The 21,014-nt window shown below is 40.8% G+C and overlaps 1 protein-coding gene across 1 annotated transcript in view; it reads left to right on the top strand.

Moving 5' to 3' along the window:
• Window positions 1-411: 411 nt before the first annotated feature.
• Window positions 412-21,014, top strand: part of LOC119177103 (alanine--tRNA ligase, cytoplasmic) — a 94,743-nt gene continuing 74,140 nt past the window's right edge. The window contains exons 1-7 of the mRNA XM_037428489.2: window positions 412-550; window positions 2,065-2,212; window positions 5,352-5,540; window positions 5,718-5,863; window positions 7,095-7,286; window positions 13,549-13,693; window positions 16,581-16,726. Of these exons, the coding sequence (XP_037284386.1) occupies window positions 2,075-2,212; window positions 5,352-5,540; window positions 5,718-5,863; window positions 7,095-7,286; window positions 13,549-13,693; window positions 16,581-16,726 (956 nt within the window). The 5' untranslated portion in view covers window positions 412-550; window positions 2,065-2,074. The remainder of the gene's footprint in view (window positions 551-2,064; window positions 2,213-5,351; window positions 5,541-5,717; window positions 5,864-7,094; window positions 7,287-13,548; window positions 13,694-16,580; window positions 16,727-21,014) is intronic.

Below are 21,014 nucleotides of genomic sequence, written 5' to 3'. Positions count from 1 at the left end.
GGCTACATTGGTTTTATGCTTTTGTTGACAACAACAAAAAAAAACAACTACATTTGCGTTTTTCCCTCCCCCTCTTTGACTATAGCACTCATTTCGATTTTTGTGCCTTTAGCGAAAAAAAAAAAACGCACGCTTTTTTTTTTGTTTAGCAGCGTTGTCATTTGTTCACGTTTGCAACAAAATATTCAGCAAGCTTCATCACCTAATCATTGTTATTTTCAGGCTGTATGTAAATATTTAGGTGCATTCATCACGTATTACATTATTATAAAATCAGCTTCAAACGTTTTAGCGCCACACAACGGCAATAAACAAGTCAGGGCATATATAGACTTCAAGATTTCAGCGATACACTCCGTTTTTTTGGTTTTGTCTCAGAGGCCTTGTTTTGACGGTTGCCCTGCGGTTGCTGCACTCACTTCTCCAAGCCAGTTGCATCATCAGCACCACTACTGCCTCCGGCTGTAATTGAAGCTGCTGAAGTTGTGGGACTGCTGTCATAGGCACGTGTTGCGTGTTTTACTGAGAATCCTGACCGCAGTCGTGAGAGGTATGATCTCCTACAAAGTTTGTCTCTTCTTTTCGTGTTTCGCGAGATTGCCGTGTCATTGATCGCTATCTGGTGATTTTTCTTTCGTCCTGCATGTAGAGCGTATGTTAAGTCTATTGATCCAACATGCATGTCTGTGAAATTAAACTGCAAATTATTTTAGTTGCATGACCATGGAAATGCTGGAAGTCAATTTGTTTGTAGACATCTTGCTATTAATTTCGAGAAACGACGTGTTCGCGCTTTAAAGTTGCATGCAAACAGCGATTTCTTAGTAAACGTTGCGAAGAAAAACCGAATATATGTGATACAGTCATGCCAACGTGAATGAATGACGTATTTTTGTGCCTATTAAGATGAATAGGTGCGGAGCAGCGTTCTCAATTATTTGTGTGAGGTTATGCATGTCCGGTAGTTTCAAATTGGGTTACCTTGAAGTTCACATTAGAACCGGTCTCTGCGCCCTGTCATGCCATCGTGCCGGCGTGTCTGCCAAGCTGGCATATGTGAAAGTGGCACCAGACTTGGTTGCATCGTCAACGATCAGTCATTACCACATGTTGTGTTTGCGGAATTGTAGTCTTGCGAATCCGTCATATGAACTGTTAAATAAATGTCGTTGACAAATGTTTACTGCGCTCATAACCACGTGTTTCGTTCAAACCATTTGATTTTTTGTGTTTGCTGTTAAAAACTCATCGGTTTGCAGTACTAAAACGCGCGAACGAAGACCAACAGTAGAGGTTTTGTGGCGTATTTCTTTTGCATTCTTCAAGAATTCATTCGCGCTGTGGTCTCGCCACCTGTAATGATTTCATATTGCGTTTTCTCCGTACATATGGGCCGCAATTTTAAACAAATTTCGTACTTGCCACAGTTCCGGCGCATATCGATTGAGTATAGGAAGCAGTTTCCCTTACATCAGACATTTTAAGGTGCATCACGTAGAAGTGGAAAGTACTTGCTTCGTATTTCTGGTGCGTGGTTGCTTGGCGGGGCCACTACAATCTCGAGGTACGTCCTATAGGCGCGTATGTTGACGTACAGTACGAATAACGTATTGCTATATTGGAGACGCGTTATGAATCATTGTGCTACGAATTTTAGTAGGAATTGCCATAAGCGTACATGCACTCATATATAAAGGGTGTATGTATGTATGTAAACACATACACAAGTGCCAGCACATTTCATTTGCTCGAAGAGGGGCCCAATGCACAGCCAGCCACCAGGCAGCCTTGTTTTAGTAAAGTTGTCTCTCTCTCTGTCTTTCACCTCGTTGCAAGGAACGAATTGGCCAGTCGAAGAATTCCGTATCAGACCCGTTTTCACTTGTGGCGATGCTTTAATTAATATTTAATACCTGGTGTGCATATTCATGGATATTGTTTTGATTGTGTATGTGTGCACATGTGAACAAGTGAACAATTATTGCACTTGCAAAAGATGAAAAGTAACATAGTAATATGAATGCTAGAAAAAGAGTGTTTTGGTTTTCTTTTTATTTTTTGCAGAACTATCGCGATGACCTCAGCAGCTGAAATACGTCAAAAGTTTATAGACTTTTTTGTCCAGAAATATGACCATGTGTATGTTAAATCATCGTCAGTGATTCCTCACGATGATCCTACACTGCTTTTCACTAATGCTGGAATGAATCAGGTTGGTGCACACTCTTTTAGTGTGAAATGAAGGTTTAGGTATGCACACTTAATGGCATTAAGAATGCTAACATCACAGACTACTTCTGCCATGCTGAGAACTTCCTAGCTTTCTTCTTACCGTGCATTCAGAAAGAGTATGTTTAGAGTCTGTTTTACTTGTAGTTTTCCAAATGTTCCTTGACCTTTGGTTTTCTCTATATGGACACATTGATCTGCTTGGAGGCAAGCACTTCCAACTTTTTGTTGATTTTGTGCTTTGGAGTTCAAAAACCTTGACCTTCATTTTAACCAAGCCTAGAATATTCTGGAAGCACATTGCTATTTTAGCAATGAACAGAATGGAGCACGATGCTTAGCTAAAGGTTCTATGTTAAAATAGCAAAAAAAAAGTCAATATACTTGGTCAAGTCATTTTTATTTTCAGCTTCTACTACAGCAATTCATTACTGGAGCCTTGCAACGCAGCATGCACTCAGTATCTTTGGTTTAGATGTTTTATTATTGAGCACATTTTCAGTTCTGTGCCCTATATAAGTTCAAATTGTTCATGAGACATAGTCATAGCATAGTTACGGTAAATGTGTGCTATGTACAGCCGTCAGCAAGCTTAACACAAACGCTCCACAGCGTGTCCTGAAGCAGTTTGATTGACGCTAGCATCGCGTAGTTTGGGTATCTGTTTCCGAGATGTTACCCATGCACGCCGACGTACTATCCAAGCATGCCGAGCTATTATGTCAACCAGAGGGCTCAGTGCTTTGCGGCTGATATCAGCAAAGTAAATCCAGGTCACGCGTCAGAGCGTTCGTGTTAAGCTTGCGGATGACTGTACAGTTTTCACTCCGATGGCAGCCGTGCAACATCTGACCACTTGCACCACGTTGTTCTAATTGAGCTTCTTTGTGCTGTCCTGCTGCCAAGTAGCATTTCAGCAATAAATTGAGTGGAGTGTGATGGACAGGAACAAGAAAGAAGTGCTGTCATATTCGTGGAGGTGAACAAAAGTCATAGCCACAGGTATAGATAATGTCTTGCATTCCACATTTCCTGTTAGTGTTTTTTTATACTTCTTTTGGCTTGTTCTTATACTAATTGATGGGAAGCTTCGCTTTTCTCAACAAGCCATATTGTAGTGCAAAGGCACAACCTTGTAGAGAAGGAACAACTACATATGCATTCACAGGTCGTTCTTTTTCGCTGTTCCGCCATTGCACTTTTTAGGTAAGCACTAACATGCCCAGCCACAGGTCCTTCAGCAATATATTGCTTTAGGATGTGATCGGATGAGATGGCAGCTTCCAGGTTGAGACTATGTCCAGTTGCTCATTGTTTAGCGTAGCTTTTGGTGGTTCCTATTTTGAGATACCCTGTTGTTCATTGAAGTTCTGGCTAGGTGGAAGAAGCCAGAGTCAACTTTTGTTTTGTGGACATAGCTTATACCTAAATATATGGGTGCCGATTCCTTTTTGTGCATTTTGTGTAGAATATATTTTTGAAATTGTTTTGTTGTGTGAAGTGTTCTGGTTCTTTGGTCCAGCACGTTCTCAAGTGTCCTGGACATGCCTGGCCTGTGTACTCGGCCCATCTTGTTCAGTTCATACCCTACAAAAACTTTTGGGTCACTTGCATTTGCTTTGTCTTATTTGCATGGTGCTCAGCCTCTTAATGCTAGAGGAAGCCATTACATACAAGATGCTTACAGAGCCCATAGAAACTGGCAGAGGACATTGACCCAGCATGCCTCTGCCGTGGCTGGAGTAGAAAACTAGATTTCTCAGATAAGGCAGCTATATTTGAATGTGAGTTGCTAAACTTCGGTGGATATCAAAAGCTAATGAAAATTTTATTTGTGACCTAATATTGAGAAATAATTTAATTGCAAAAGCAGATATTCTATATGTATCATTTGTTTCTTTCAGTACTTTTCATAACATATCAAATTACCCTGTGTGAAGTCCTTGTGATCCTAAAATTTTCGCATATATTTGGAAACTCTTTAAACAATCTCTTATTTCTTTGATTTCTGAGGCTGTCAGATAAACAGCAATTTATTATAATGCTGTACGTCTTGTGACTGGTATTTTTTAAGTTGGGGCTACCACCTCAGAAAAGCAGCACTTATTTTGCATACATATTTGTTGTTTCCGGTATGTGCCTTTCTGGAACATCTCAAACGATTTCATTTGACCTGTTTTTTTTTTTTTCAACTTAAAATATTTGTGTAAGTGCATATTCAACCATTATGTAAACTTCTCTGACCAGTTCATGAATGTGTGTGTTTTATAGGAATATTTTTGCACATCATTTCGAAGAATAATGGAACTTCCTCTTCAAAATCAAGGCTGCTTATAAGAGAGCATGGGATAAATGATTTGTTTGCATGTGTAATTTTGTTGTACATATCTGAACTTCTACTACATATTTAAGCTTTAGTAAATATAATATTTCAATATATTAAAAGTGGACATAATACAAAATAAAAGTATAGAAAATGCCCCAGTCATTAGTAAAGTTTTTAGTTGGTATTTATATAGTCAAGTTTGAGTTCCAGACTCCTGAATTTGTAATATACATTCAAATGGGGTTGTATATGAACATATGAATTATGAACTATTTTGAAAACCTTACGTTCTAAAAATTTGTGCAGCATTGTTTTCATGTAGTGAGGAAAGTGTTCACACTCAGCCTATCACTTAGTAAAGTCATTCTTTCTTAGCTTTCTTTAAAATGAGTGGCTTCGGAATAGCAAGTACTGTCCAGTTTACAAGTTAACTGCTTATAATGCATGTTTCAGGGTTGAAAACAAACACTGGACAGCACAGTTTATCCAATAAGAACAATGTATTTAAAACTGAATGTCAGTGCCTTTTGCTGCATGTCAGCATAGTTCTGTTGTTTTAGTGTAACTACATATAGGTACTTCACTACATATGGGATCATTATGGTGAGATTTTGCTATACTGGTGCTTGCATAATGGTTATCATGTGCCTATGCACTCGGAAGTTTTTGTGCTTAGGTATGACTTTTGTCCAGTTTGCTTCTGGTGGAATGAGGCACAGTTTCAATGTCAAGTTTAATTTCACTGATGAAGACCTTCCAAGTCTTTCTTACCTTTCTGTTTCATTTTTTTGCATAGTTCAAGCCTATCTTTTTGGGAACAGTTGACCCCAACAGTGAAGCAGGCAGGTACAAACGGGTTGTGGACACACAGAAGTGTATTCGCGCTGGTGGAAAGCACAATGACTTGGATGACGTGGGAAAGGATGTCTACCATCATACATTCTTCGAAATGCTTGGCAACTGGTCATTCGGCGACTTCTTCAAGGTGAGAGGCTTGTCCTGCATGGCAGGGATTCAGATGTAATAATGCTCTCACTGACTTAGCCGAGTATTTTCTGTTTGCATTTCTTTGTGCTCTTTGGCCATCTCTGGCCAAACAATGCAAGGAAGTTCATTATCAGCTTCCTGATTTTAATTACAATACTTATCTCTCTTGTTGTAGAAGGAAATATGTGCATGGGCATGGGAGTTGCTCACAGATGTGTTCAAGCTACAGCCAGATCGCCTTTATGTCACCTACTTTGGTGGAAATGAAGCTGCTGGTCTGAATCCAGACTTGGAGTGCAAAGAAATCTGGAAGAAGCTTGGGTAAGGGCTTGTGCTGTGAAAAAATGTATGAGAAAATCTTGGAGGCAGCTTGACTATATTAATATACGTTACAGTGCCTGCATTGCAATGGTGGCAGAAGATAAAAAGGGGTCGACCATTGCACCAAAAATTATGTTATAGCACCCACTGGCTCTCTACACACAATGGCATGTCTTACTGTCTTTCAATTAGTTTAGGATGTTGAATGCTGCAATTTAGTGTAATGTGTAAAAGTGATCCAGAGGATCGTAAATTTTTATGAAGCAAACTGTGAACAAAGCTAAAATGGACTTTTGCACAATATGATGTGAATGCTCTCCAGAATGACTTTACTTGCAGCATTTCTTAGTGGCAGCATTAGAAATGGTAAGCATGACGTGCAGATTGAGGCAGAAATGTAGACAAAAGATCCAGTAGCAGGTAAGTTCTAATCGAGAACAGAGCATTGAAAATACGTTTATTGCCATAGCAGTTACACTATGGTTGCAGACAGTACTTTTTTTTTTTTGCATACAAATGTTTGGCATATGCACTGATGCTGAGAGGCATGTGCGCTAAGAGAAAGACATAGGCATCGTGGTTAATTTAATAGTATATGTTCTTATTATGTTCATAAGTCAATTTAATTTGCCAAGCATTGTATTGATTGCAGACAGTCGGACAAAAGTGTTGTCTCAGCGTAACGGCCATTTTGTTGATGTCGTAATATTGACAGTGCGTCCATTTTTAGAAGTCTCCAGAAAGGTGCAGTGTGTTTTGCTGCAAAAAGAATGACATAGATAGAATGTCAGTAGTGTGCAGAATTGCCCCAGACTCAACCAGCTAGGACATTTAGGCTTCGAATGTTGACTTGAGCATTGAAAGCATGCTCACAATAAACACCAAACTGAAAGTTGGATGCACAGGTCACAATGTAACGGGCAGTAAATGTCGAACTAACATTATGATGTGTTTTACTGGGCCCTTTCAATTTCGCAGTAATACAAGATTTATAATAAAATAGTTGCTATCTTTGCCATAATAAAACTATTGTGTCGGGGCATGCTAAAAATGTGCTGACAATGTTGTCCATTGTGGTTATTACCTTTACATCAGGTTGTCTATGACATGTCCCTGTCTCTTTCTATGTCTGTGCTCTTTGTCACTTTAACAGCTGCATCCTTGGCTTCTCTTTCATTTTGGCAGTGTTTATATGCTACATCTTATCTTTACTAGTTCTTTTTTATAATAGTATTCCAGAGGATCGTATTTTGCCTGGGAGCATGAAAGATAACTTCTGGGAAATGGGTGAGACTGGCCCTTGTGGACCATGCTCTGAAATTCACTATGACCGTATTGGGGGTCGCAATGTTGCCCATCTCGTAAATGCTGATGTTCCTGATGTCCTGGAAATTTGGAACTTGGTGTTCATTCAGTACAACAGGTGAGAAGCTCTTTTGTAGCATACTTACTACCCATGTTGCTGGTGCTTTTAAAAAAAAATTTTTTTTTTTACGGGTTAGCTTACTTCTCTGTCAGTTTTTTAAAAAGTGCTACATAATATATTAATTTTAACACACCTTATATATTTACATATTTTGTAATGAGGTGTGCAGAGATGTAGGTGCTGCGCCATTTGCATATTTCCACACCAATCTGGCCTACTGCGCCTAATGGCAATTTGCATGTGCAATGCCAAATTTAGTCAAGTTTTATCATTGACAGAGCAATGTGCATGGGCTACACAAAAGACGCCAAATTAATTTGCTCGTGTCGTATTTCGATTCATGCATGAATCTGAATTATTAAGGTGACGTTTGTGCGCATACCTCATTATGCAACTCTGTAGATGTGTTGACAGCGAAGCTGTTAGCCAAATCATATAGACTGAAAAAATTAAAATCGGTGTCACCGGCGAAGCGATGACTGCAATAGCAAAAATTTGTAATATTGTAATCCTAATGCTGCATACCTCCTTTCTTTCTATTTTTGCTACCGCATCATTACGCATGCCTTGCGCAAACCGCACTCAAATGACTGTGAACAATTAAGATAATCTTGAAACCTTCAGATGAGATTACGCGCACGATGCAGACATTAGAGTTTGTTCTGTAACTTACACAGCCGCTAGTGATAACATTGGAACCTTCGATAGCACATGTATAATGAGGCACTTAGCTGCTTGGCAGATTATTGATGGCCGATGCTCTGGTTTGCTGCTATCAGTCTACTGCGTGTATTGCTTGTAGCAATCTAGATAATCTTAGAACCTTTCGATGAGGTTATGCGTCCAACGCGTACATAAGAGTTGGTTCTGGAACTTAAGCAGCTGCTAGCGATAACGCGAAAATCTTCGATGGCACATTTGTAAATGCCGACGCAATTTTTTGCTTGGCAAAATATCGACGGCCGACGCTCTGGTTTGCTGCTATCAGACTACAGCTTGTATTGCTTGTAGAGTGACGTTTTGTTTTTTTGAACAAAGGTTCACCCAAATAAGGTTCACTCGTGAAAACAGCGGCTGCTGCCTCTACAAAACGCCTGTGTAAGAAAAGACATACGGCCGCTCCAGGGAGAATTGCTCTTATCGCATAATCTCTTTCCATTGAGAGCGCACCGCGTTAAACTGTTTAGGAGCCTTTAGGAGCCCTGCGCTGATGCTTGCTGATAGCATGCCCCAGCTTATCGCAACCACGCCCTTAGAATCAAAGTTCACCGCTGTTGCTCCAGCGACCCGTTTTCCCCCCCTTTTCCCCCGGGTATTTTTTCGTGCTCCTTCAAGACGGGCGATGCGTTTCATCTCTGCTTGAGCATTGGACGACAGGTCTAACAGGCGGCAGGATGCAATCGCATGCGCCTTCCGAGCGATGAAGATCTGCGGTCTCGTTTAATATATGCTTGAGCAGCGCTCACTGCCCCAGCTTGCGCAATTGTACGCGTGGGTAGAACGTATGATGCGCAAGGAATGTTACCAACTTTTAGTTTAGGCGGGACAAGGCGTTGACTGAAAACTCATCGAGTGCCCGTGTAGTTCTTATTCTAATAAAAAAAATCACTTATTTGCCTAGCAGTGGTGTGGTGAGCCCATTTAAATTTCTTCGCGGTTCGGTTCTCATGTCGACTGTGGCACTTCAATGACCGGAACATAAGTTTTTTTACCCTTATTTTTATATAGCCCTATTGGTTTAGTATGAAGATAACATTTATTATATTAGTTCATCTCTAGTCATGAGTTGCTGTTCATGTTAGATGCATTGTTTTAACCACATTTTGAACATTGCAGCATTTTAACATTAAATTTTTATTCGTCTGAGTAGCCATTCAGGGTGCCGTTTTATGTTTTTTTCTTTCAGTTGCTGTGCTTTCATCTTCAATATTGTAAGATTTAACATATATATATATATATATATATATATATATATATATATATATATATATATATATAAAAATAAATTTGGGGCAATTCTGGTCACTTGATCAGCTTTGAATGCTTAGTAAAAAAACCACTGAAGTTTCTTGTATTGATGAAAAAGCAAAGAGAAAACCAAAATTATAATTAACAGTGATGTGTGACCCAAGAAATCTGCTCCAAAACTAAATATTGATGCTCCAAAACACGCCTTTTCATGCTTAAAAGCTGCTCCAAAACGCCCCTTTCACTGCTCCAAAGCTGCTTCAAAACGCTGTTATTCCTGCTCCCAAAGCTCCTTCAAAAAACTGATGCCTGCTTCCACCCCTGGGTGTGTAAAAATAAAAATATTACATATTTTATTTGAACACACCTTATTACAAGTAATGTTGTAAGTTATTTATTTGTTAGGTGCACTGTTAATGTGCACTATCTGCTGGAAAATTCAACAAGAAAAAAAAGCGTCATAAAGGTGTTTATTTTCAGCATGCTGCTTGCTAGTGAACCAGTGGTGGGAAACCTGTGCCAATTGTGCCAACCTGCGCCTACTTGAAGTTAAAGTGTTTGCAGTGAGCACTAGGAACAGGATATCGCTATTGCGTTCAACTTTTATTAGGAAAGTTTCAAGGTCCCCGTAATTTTACGGGAGGTTTGCTATCCTGTGCACTTGCAATGCTGCAAAAGCACGAAATCGACCGATCAATTATTTCGACTTCCGCACTATTGAGGCGGTGCCTTTTAACCATTTGCAAAGAACGAAGCCGATGTGGCAACCACCTAAAAGTGCGCCAGTATGATTTACTGACTAAAAGCCACTTGTGTGGTGCTGCACCGCTTTAGGCCCCAATCGCTGCCGCCTCAATCATTGTACAGGGTCGTATTCACCATGCACCGCTTTGCAGAAACAAAAGCAGTTCGCTATTGCAGAGTTGAGCGTTGTGGATAACGGGAACCTAGACAACATGCGTAGCACACGCTTTCATGAGACGACAGCGCAAACGCGCCTCCGTCTGCTGTCAGGACCGCTACAGCATCGCTTGCAGAAAGCTCGCGTCATTGCGTTAACGCAACAGGCTTCTCGCCACATCTATGCACGATCTTAAGAGGAGTGGGCACAAGCGGCTCGGCATGGTGTGTATGCCATCTAGGTGAAGCGTTGCACGCAACTAGCCAGTAAACGATCGGTTCCCCAACTACGACCGTACTGCATCTCAAAAAAACTCAATTTTCACCAAGTAGCTGATCGGGCAGCCGATTATGTCCATTTCGTAGTTATGTCAACTTATAACTGCAAAATAACAGAAACGTCTTTTACATTGTACCCGCACTTCACTGATGAGTCTCCTACTGTTCTAAAGTGAGGTTGGATTGACGGAAGAAGCTTGCCAAATCCTTGATTTTCAGAAAACCGCACCTCAGCACCCACGAGCATCTGTGTTGGCTGCGTGTCCCGGACTCTGCAGTAGTTTTAAAATGATCTTTAGTGTCGCCACCACATTCCATCGAACGGTCGTGCGAGAATGCCAGCCATTTCTGAACTTTGGCAAGAAAAAAGAAAGGGCTTCATGGTGGGCATGTTAGGCAATATTTTTTCTGTGGAACTGTATTTATTCTTTCCTTAGTGCTGATGGCGCACGGAAATAGATGCAAATTGGTACTTGGTCAAAGGCGTGTGCATGGGAGGGGGGGCATTTGGGGTGCGAAAGCCAGCTCCATACATTGCATTGACATAATAGGGAGAAGGTGATGAGTCAGCCCTGTACACTGACATGTTAGGGAGAGGGGCACTGTGCCAAAGCGTCATCCCCCTCTCTCACAAAGGGGAACCCTGTGTGCGCTTATGTACTTGGTGTTTAATTCATATATATGTCTAGTGTGTAGTTAGCTATGTTTCCGGCAGGTTCTTGGCATGTATGTTTGTTTTAATGAGGTTTTACTGTAACAAGTTTTTTTACTGTAAATAGCTTTTTATGTGTGTGTGCGCGCTACTATGAAGTTCATGCTGCGACTAGCTTGGTGCAATATCCTTCACTATGGACGAGGGTCGTACAGTGCTGATCAATATAAAAAAATATATTTAAAAAGTCCTTCACTATCCTGCATCACAGCATCTGTACATAATACTGTCAAACCCTGATATATCGAACTCGAAGAGGATCGCGAAGCAGTTTGATATATCGATAATTCGAAATACAAAATATGCGTATATCAGGCCTAAATTAACTCCTTTCAGGCATCAGCAATTGTTACAAGTGCTAACATAATGATTTGCTCACTGTGTAATGAACAAGGTATGAACTGCAAAGTACCACACTTTATCTTGCATAAAAAAAGCCCATAAACTTGTCTTGATTCTTGCTAGCCGTCAGGTTCCAGTCATCCTCAATATTACTGAAGCTTTTCAAATAAGCGAATTTAGCTCCTTCAGCCACAACAGCTTTGATTGACGCAGAATGCTGATGCAAGCTTTGTAGTGCAATAAACTTTCGCGGCACCGGCAACAGCAGCCATGATGTCAGCATCAATGCAATTAGAAACAGCAAGATCGTCATCTGCACCAATTAAGTCTCTCACTGTCCAATATAGTGCCCGGAAACACTGATCAGTCGCAAAATTCACTTAGGCACCGTATACGTCGGTGGCGGTCATGACACATCCGAAGTCGTCAACTGGTCTGCAAGAAAAGCGTAGGATGTCGCTTTACTTGACGTCACTCCAAGTGTCAGTCATAATTTTTATCACTACGTGCGGGTCAACGTTCTGTTTAACTCCCGAATGCGGATTTATCAGGAACACGCTGATAACGCTGGGTTCCCATTGTCGACATGTTGGCGATATCGATGTCACTTGGGCTTTGTAGCTGGCAGCCACTACTTTTAGCTGCTCTGGTGCGAAAAGCTAGAAAAAGCGGAGCCTCCGAAAGACGTACATTTTAAAACTGACTACGTCACGAGGTTGCACTTTTCGAAGGCCATGCTTCTCAGGCTCGCATGTCATTGTGCGCTAACAAACAAGGAAGGGAATGCGAACATTGTGAAGTGACTCAGCGATCTCGTTGCATTCTTATTTTGGTGTACTCGGCAATCTGTCTTTATGAAAAGAACTATGTCGCCGCATTAGGACCTGCGGATCGTGCATCAAACATACCGGTGCACTCGCAAGCGCCGTGCATCGAACTAGATGAGCGTGATGGAAAACACAGCCTTTTCATTACTTATGCGCGAAAAGGGATTGGAACTTATTAGAGCGCAGCCGAAATTTGATCAATATTTGCAAAGAAAAATGCACTTTCTGGGCTTCGATGCGGCGCAGCGTTTGATATAACGGATGTCCCGCTGGGCAGGAGTTCGATATACAAGTGCACGGGTCCTATACTTTTGCATGGGAAATCAAGGAGATTTATCCACTCTTCGATATAGCCAATGATTCGATATGTCAGTCTGATATATACGGGATCGGCTGTACTATTTTTATTTTTGCACCTATTTTGTGGGCTTGCTGCTTCTGTATAAATGATTATGTGAACTGAGGGAACATTAAAGGAGCCCTGAAATACTTTTTCGAATAACCATGGAATTAATTCACTGAAACAGCTTATTGCCTCACAAATTCAATGGCGCAAAAATTTTAAGAGTCCGCCCAGTAGGAGCGGAGTTACGGAGATTTGTCACAAGCTGCAATTGCAGTCTCTCTTCTCTCGTCCTGACGAAAGCGCTGGAAGCTAAGCAGGGAGGGATGGGAGAGGTAAACAAAATACTTCACGTGCACCTCGGGACCTTCAGCACTTTTTTCTTTTTTTTCTCTTCGAATATGCGGCTTTTTTCAGTGTGATCGCGCGTGGGCAAGTGATAGCCTCTCCCGGCGATCTCTGTAACGACCGAGCGCGCCATGTTCAAATCAGCCAATGGCTGATAGATGGGCATTTTACGAGTGATTTTTGAGCGTCTTTCATCATTTGTCGAGAGAACAGAAAGCAATTTTCAGCTGACTTTGATAATATATTGTGAATTCCAGGCCACGTGCTGCGCTTTAACATTTGTCTCGCATGTTCTCAGGAGCCTCTACTACCGATTGGCAGCGTTTTCTGGCCATGCTCAAAAAGTGTTGCAGGGCCCCTTTAGATTAAAAGCTAAATTTTCTTCCTTTGCGTGTGTCATGAAAGCCCATGCATGCTCTAAACACAGAGTTGCCTGTTCAAAAGCAGATTTTGCCTGCTCCATTGGCTGGTTCAAAATATTGGGCAGGCATTCCCACTGCTGGTGTACTGAAGATCTTCATTGTTGCCATTTTGTTCCAGGGAAGTAGATGGCACACTGAGACTGCTGCCCAAACAGCATGTGGACACTGGTATGGGATTTGAACGATTGGTGTCTGTTATTCAAGACAAGCCTTCGAACTATGACACTGACATTTTTGTGCCAATCTTTGAGGCCATTCAGAAGGTAAGAGTGGTGTTAATGCTTGCATTTGGAAGTCAGTTACTACTACATGTATTATCTTTTTCTGAAAATTTATGTCTTTTCTTACTTATAATACTTATATTGGAAGCAATTGTTGATACTTTAGGCAAATGGTGGCAATCATTAAAATTGTGGCTGGCACAGACACTTACTGCAACAAAATTTGACTTGTACAGAATTGTCTGGGAGTGCGTAGTTCTATATGTTGGGTAAGCAATGATTATGAAAGTGAAAAAGCTTGCAGTTGCGCATTTCATTTATAATCGTTGCTTTAATTGTCAGCTAACAGATGTTGCGTATCCCTAGCGGCTTGCCTGGGCAAATCAGACAAATTTCAATGACATCAATCGCAGTTCGCCACTGTTTGTAAGCAGAACTACCAGTATGTGTAACCGCACCCCTCCTTTTCTGCATGACGCCCCTCCACGAGTGGATATATCAGTAGAGTTATTTATATTTTAGTACAAATAGCAAGGCTGTAGGCTGCTGGATTATTACTTTTAGCTGGAACCAGCTTTCACGCTTTTCCAAAAAACGTAAAGCTCCAAAAGCTGCGGTTTATCTAAGCGAGGCAAAAAAAAAACAAAAAAAAAAACGAGATGTATTGAAGAGCGTGTGTGATGCTTTACGTAGCGCACTTGAAGTATGACGAATATAAACGTGACTGGTATCTCTTCGCCGAAATACGGTTAAAACTGAAAAGAACGTCAGCTCCTGACGCAGTGCCTTCAATACTCAGCTACTGCAAACACAACTGCGGCCATACTCGAACAACGTTTAGAAAAGCGCCGGTGATGAGAGGTATTCATATTAGATAGCTTTAATATTGTGTAAAATGCTTGCGTTAGCATGTTTTGCTTGCTAAATTATAGTGTAACGATATTCCAAAGACAAAACCAGTAAATGCCCCGCGAAGTGCTAGACCAGCTGCGCTATCTGTGCGTGAGTAATCAAAGCTTTTAAAGCTCATCGGCACACTTGCTTCTAGGTGTGAGTTGTCAAAGCAGCGAAGTTTGACAGAAATGTAATTGCGCTTGGTTCAAAGAAATTCAAGCACATAAACATATTATAAGAAAATGAGTTGTGCCATGTTAGATATTTTGGGCGCACTCAGACAAGTGTTTACAGAAATGCAGGGGAACTTTTGGTGGGCATGGGAGTGTGCTAAACCAAGCATCGGGATCAAAAACAATATTGCCTTATGCTCTAGTCTATCAACGAAGCGAGAATATCGGAAGTGTAGATGAGCAGCATAATTTATTGTGAACCAGCGCATTCTCCAAGACTGCAGACGCTAAGCGGGCAGCCACTGTTTAGATAAAATGACCATGTATTCATGTTTCCTTCACGGTGCATGCTTACAGTTTGCTGTTTTATTACCATCAATAGAAAAAAACTCTCGGGCGTGGCCAGAGCAGACGATTCGCCTGCATCGGTCAGTGTGCTGACTACGTCACTTCTGGTCAGCTGCAATGGTGTCATTTTTTTTCTAGTCTCGACATCAAAACTAGCTTTGCCTGGCATGTTTTTTTCTTGGGTAACTACTTGCATTTTGACGGTGAAAGTCGGTAAGTAGCGTTATTTCCAGCTAGACTGCCTGTTCGCCTTTTCGGTCGGTTTCAACATGGTAATAGCAGCAGCACGTATTGCTACCCAAAAAACTTCTGGTCATTTCATTTATTACTCTCTAATACCGAAGCAGAAATCTTGTGTTTTAAGTTGTGCTAGAGTAAGGAAAGACTTTCTGCTTTCAGGAAAAAAGGGAGGCACTCCAAGTTAAAGACTACCTCCTTTAATGTTGTATCTAGCTTATAAGAAAGTATATGAAATATTTGACCAGGTGCAGAGAGAAAACTCTTACAAATGAACTGGCTACTCGTTAAGGCTGCTGTTCCTCACTAATACTGCTAGGCTACGCCGGCACACAGATCCCTAAGCCATCCAGCACCTGTGTTTGTATTGTAAACAGCGATAGGATCTATAAAAAAGCTTTTAGAGAGGTGCACAATTATGGTGCACTTGGCCTTTAAAATTGTTAAATGCTTCTTGATTGTGGAAGCATTGTGGTTCTCTTTAAATTTGGTTTTGTATTCCATCATTTCTGTTTAAGAGATGGGCTCAGCTTTGGATAATTATCCAACAAATTAGCCCATAATAATGAAGCACATTTTTTTTACACATTCCCCTATACAATTATTGCTGAAACGACTTTAAATGAATTTTAAAATGGCTTAGTTTGAACTGCATTTTTAGATCACCCTTTTGAAAACCACTCTTTGAGATTAGGCTTTTTGAGCTAGAACAGAATCAAAGAAAAGACTGGTGGCGTTTCCACCTTGAAGTTACCACATCTGTCTGCCATGAGAGCATGGACCTGACACTCAGTGTCTGCTTTGAACTCTCCTTTATTTGTTTGCGGCTAAATGTCTACTAAATATCCTAATGACTGATCAGTTTATTGGTGGAATGTTAACCACAATGCAGTTTTAATAGTATACACTATTTAAGTCTAAGTTAGCCACAATACAATGAATATTGGAATGGGGAACTTTATGTGTGGCCAATTGTAGTGTTCTTAATATGCTAGAGGGAGTTTTAATTGCGGATAGTTCACTAAACCAATTTTAGTTAGATCACCAAGTTTTAATCAGAATAACATTTTATTTCTGTTCATGAACATTTACGACAAGAAATGAAAGTAAACAGTTTATGTTTCACTGTGGAACGGTGCTTTGGCACTGGAGGGTTCAAATATAGCATTTTCCAGCAGAACTTGAGCATTATTTGAAAATTATTTCTAAATTTTTTTAGCTCTGTATGGGTTTAAGTTCTGAACCAATTTTGTGGTTTTTGTTGCTGCTGCCCACAGGCTACAGGCGTGAGACCATACAGTGGAAAAGTTGGGAAGGATGATGTTGATGGTATGGACATGGCCTATCGTGTGCTGGCAGACCATTCACGCACTCTGACCATTGCTCTTTCCGATGGTGGACGACCTGACAATATTGGTCGTGGGTCAGTTTCATTTGCACTTTTTCAAATAGAGGCTTGTCATGGAAGTTTGGGTTTTACCATGCATGGTGTTTTTCTCTTGATTATGCTTTCCCTCTATTTTTAAGCCCCGGAACTGGTGAATCTTAGAGTAATAACATACGCAAGTCAAATTTATAAATATTTAGTACAGTTGCTGGAGCCAGCAATACTGACAACCATGTTCTTTCCATCCTTTAAAAGTGTCTGCATTACTGCATAGCGCTTCCTAGCTGGATTTCCGTTACCATGCACTTACGGGATCACAGTTACTACTATTAGGGGTGTGTGCTAAACTACGAAATCTTTGAATACTGTATTAACTTGTGTGATGAACCCACCTTTTTTGTAGAAAAGGTGACGCCGATTTTAGGGAAGTGTTCATTACGCAGGAGAAAAAAAAGTCACATGAGTTATAACAGCAAAAAGTTGGCATGACGGTATTAAGAAACTCGCTGTCCAACCGCTGCTGGCCTTCAATTCAGTGGCAGGACTTGGGAGCTTCTATACTTATTCGAGAACTTCGCTCTTTACAAGGAAAAACTGTCCTTGTTTTGGCGCGCGAGATTCGTAAATAACCTTTTTTTGTTTAGCCTGAAACTCTTCTTGTTGTCTCCTGTAACGAGCGCGCACGGATTTACACTTAAGTGTCGTCTACTTCAGTGTCGTCTAGTCGCTCAGTTCCCATGCTCCAGTGCATGCTCGACCTACTTGAAGTTCAAAATTAGTTGTGTGGTTGCCACAACTGCTGCTGACGAAACTGCGGTCGTTCGTGGCACAATCACGTATGGCGATGACGTCACTGACAGTGCTCTAAATGTGTGCACGTGTCCAACGCTCGACCAGTCACAGCAACGCTGCTTTCCGCAAACTCTGTGGACAAGACCACGGCTGATGCAATCATAGATAACATAGAACAACTTAGTTTTGAAGGCACCTGTGCAGCAAACACATGCGGATTGAAAACGGAACTACAGTTTGCTGCAACCGCCATGTACCAAACCGTAGTTGCGGCGACGTGATAGTGATCTACGAGCTCCAAGGGCACGTGGCTAATGCAGTGGTAGATTAAAGGAAGTAAAGATGTAGAAAAAGGCTAGAAGCATTGTGGCGTTCTTCTCCAAAAAAATCTAATACCGAGCAAAGCTAAAGCTTTGACCTGCGGTTTCGCGGCAGCCAGCTGGGCCTATTTGTCCATTCACATGCATCCCAAGAAGACATACACGAGTTGTTTTGACAGAAATAGATTTTGATAGTTGTTTTGATGATGCAAAATTTCGGAAGAATTTACGCTCCCCTTTGAGACTCTCTAGGTGAGAGATTTAGCTCGTGTGTTCGGCCGCTACAAGCCATTTTAAAGACTGCGACGCCGATGATGGCGCTTGCATTTGGGACCCTCTCTTTCTGTGTCTTGTTTTCGCCCGATGTTTTTTTTTTTTCTTGCCAAAACAAATTGAGCAAAATAATTCAGTGCGTCGACCACCCTTCCCCCTCTCTAGGTGAGAGATTTAGCTCGTGTGTTCGGCCGCTACAAGCCATTTTAAAGACTGCGACGCCGATGATGGCGCTTGCAATTGGGACCCTCTCTTTCTGTGTCTTGTTTTCGCCCGATGTTTTTTTTTTCTTGCCAAAACAAATTGAGCAAAATAATTCAGTGCGTCGACCACCCTTCCCCCTGTTGCGGAAATCTCTCGAATCCAGAATCTTTGAACTTGGCAGGTATGCCGTGCGCTCACCTATGTGAGTGAGTGTGTGTTCACACTGCTAGGAGTTTATGCGGCAGCTAGCTTGTTAATGTAATATCCATTCACTGTTTTATGTCACTGCTTCTGTATAGGATCCTGCTTTTGTTTATTTCTTGTGATTACTTTTTGGGCTTGCTGCTTCTGTAAAGATGAATATGTAAACTAGGAGAACATTAAAATTAATTAAAGCTAAGTTTTATTTCTATGTGAATGTCATGAAAAGCTCCTGCGTGCTCCAAACACAGAGGTAGCTCCAAAAGGAGATTTTGCCTGCTCCAATGGCTGCTCCAAAATGCTGGAAGGCATTCTCACCACTGAGTGTGTTTATAAGACATTTTAATGGACGAGAAAAATTGTAATGTGAAAATGCTTAGAATCCTCAGCCCATACTAACTGTTTGCTTTAGGGTTGCAATAATTAAACAGGTGGTGTCAAGTTTTAAAGAAGATACTTGCACCCTTAACAAGTTAAGGAATATGTGGGTTAAATTTTATTTTAATTGGGCTATCAGAACTACCAAAACATAATGTCTAAACTCGGGAAGTTGCCCAAAAATGGATCTTGAGAAAAATGCATTTTAAAGGTATGAGGCCAATTGACGGACAATTTTTTTTTAAAACAATAATCACTAGAAATTATTAGTCTACAATATAAAGCACATCTTTTTAGGCACATGTGAGTGTTACAAAGCAAGTCATATTTTATGTTAATTTTTCATAATAATTTCATTAAAAGTATGCCTTGTGTGAACTCCTCCCAACTCGTTCTGCTTGTTCAAAAATTTTCATTCTTTTCTAGGCACGTAAAAAAAAAGTTTGCCTGTGCAATGCACCAAAACAAATGAGATATAATGAACAGTAAAAACATAGTAATTAAATAACCAAAAAGTATGCACTAACACTAGGAGCACCTTTTTATAACAGGCAGCCATATTAACGCTTTTGGCACGATTTTGCTCACTGAGGTTCATTGCGTGCCAAATATTGTGATAAGGAAGTATGCCAAGTTTTAATGAACCATGATAATTAACAAAAGAGCTACGGCTGTTTGCGCACGGAAAAATGTCAGAAATATAGGTTTTGAAAAAATCAACAAGAAAGAGTTAAAACAAGCACAGTGCTTACACACAAGACTCTCGGGAGGGCTAAAAATCTCAATATTTGACGCAAGTTCTATTGTGGACCTTACTATTCTGCGACTTTTCTCTAGCAGCAACCCTAATTTTATTATCGAGCTTGTTTTGCAGCAACAGTGACATGACGAGGTGCTCTCACGCTACTGTGCTGTTCACTTGTGAGGCACGCTTTTCTAGTGTAGGAGGCAGGCTTGATCTCAGTTTGCTCAAAAACAATAAATGCATTTTTTTTGCCATTACCTAAATCATGCACATCATCAAACAAAGTTAATTTGATACTTTACAGGCTCACATAAATGCCCTTGAATGTGAAAAGCACATCTACAAAATTACGTGTTCACCTGGTGAGAAGGTTATGACTTTTATGATTAAAAATTATGTGCTGACAGTGCTTTTAGATCATTATTATATGTTTGCTCTTGATATGAGTGCGAAATAACCAACAAAATGTTACATATTAAGCTAATCCTATGATTGACTCACAATAGGCACTTTCAGTTTCGGTTCCGTGTGTGATGAGTGGCCGAACATTTTTGCTTGTATCTTTGGAAAGAAACTACGTAGATGGAAGCTTTATGCAGCAAGATGACAAGCACTAAATTGGGCATTTAACATAACCAAAAACTGAAAAATGGCATTTTCATAAAAAATTAGCTTTTTCCACTTGGCCTTATAACCAACCTTATTGAACGCAGAAGTCAATGACCATCTATGTGCAAAAAATATGTTTTTTAAGATGATTTCTTCCATCATCATAGCTTGGCAATCATGGTTATTTTAAGGATGTGGTTTTAGTGAACTCCTCATGCTAAATGCAACGGCTAGTAGCCAGGTAACAATTTTTAGGGGCTTTAGAACATTAGCTCCTTTTAGTTTTAGTAGCAACTTTGTGCTTTTTAAAAGCGATTTTCACAATAAAGTTTTTCATCTATCCATCATGAAACTTTCCATCAAACTTATGTGGACCTTTCACGATGGTGTACTTTACTTCATGGCAGGAAGTCGTGGCTGTTTTAGTTCGTCTACGATACACCGACGTCGTCATAGTTTCGTTTTATGCTCGTCCGTGAGTGTTCGTGTGGCTCAGATGTTTTTTGACTGGTTGATGCACTTAAGGCGACAGCATCCTAGATGCCCCATCATGGTAGCAGGCGGCTTTAACGCGCCTCAAACTACATGGGGTTATGCTTATTGTAGTGCACGCTTTGCCTCATTCACCGGACTTATCTCGGTGGCTAGGCGACATTGCAGTCGCCTGGACACTTGAACCTGACTATTGGGGTAGCGACCACCACCCAATTCTGCCTGAATTCACATTCAAGCGGAATTCGTCTTCTTCGCCGGCCTTGTCGAGTGGTAGATTGGGATTAGTACTGGATGACTTCAGAAAGCA

This window comes from Rhipicephalus microplus, chromosome X (genome assembly GCF_043290135.1).
Source record: "Rhipicephalus microplus isolate Deutch F79 chromosome X, USDA_Rmic, whole genome shotgun sequence".
Lineage (NCBI taxonomy): Eukaryota > Metazoa > Arthropoda > Arachnida > Ixodida > Ixodidae > Rhipicephalus > Rhipicephalus microplus.
This window is presented reverse-complemented; position numbering and strand designations above follow the sequence as displayed.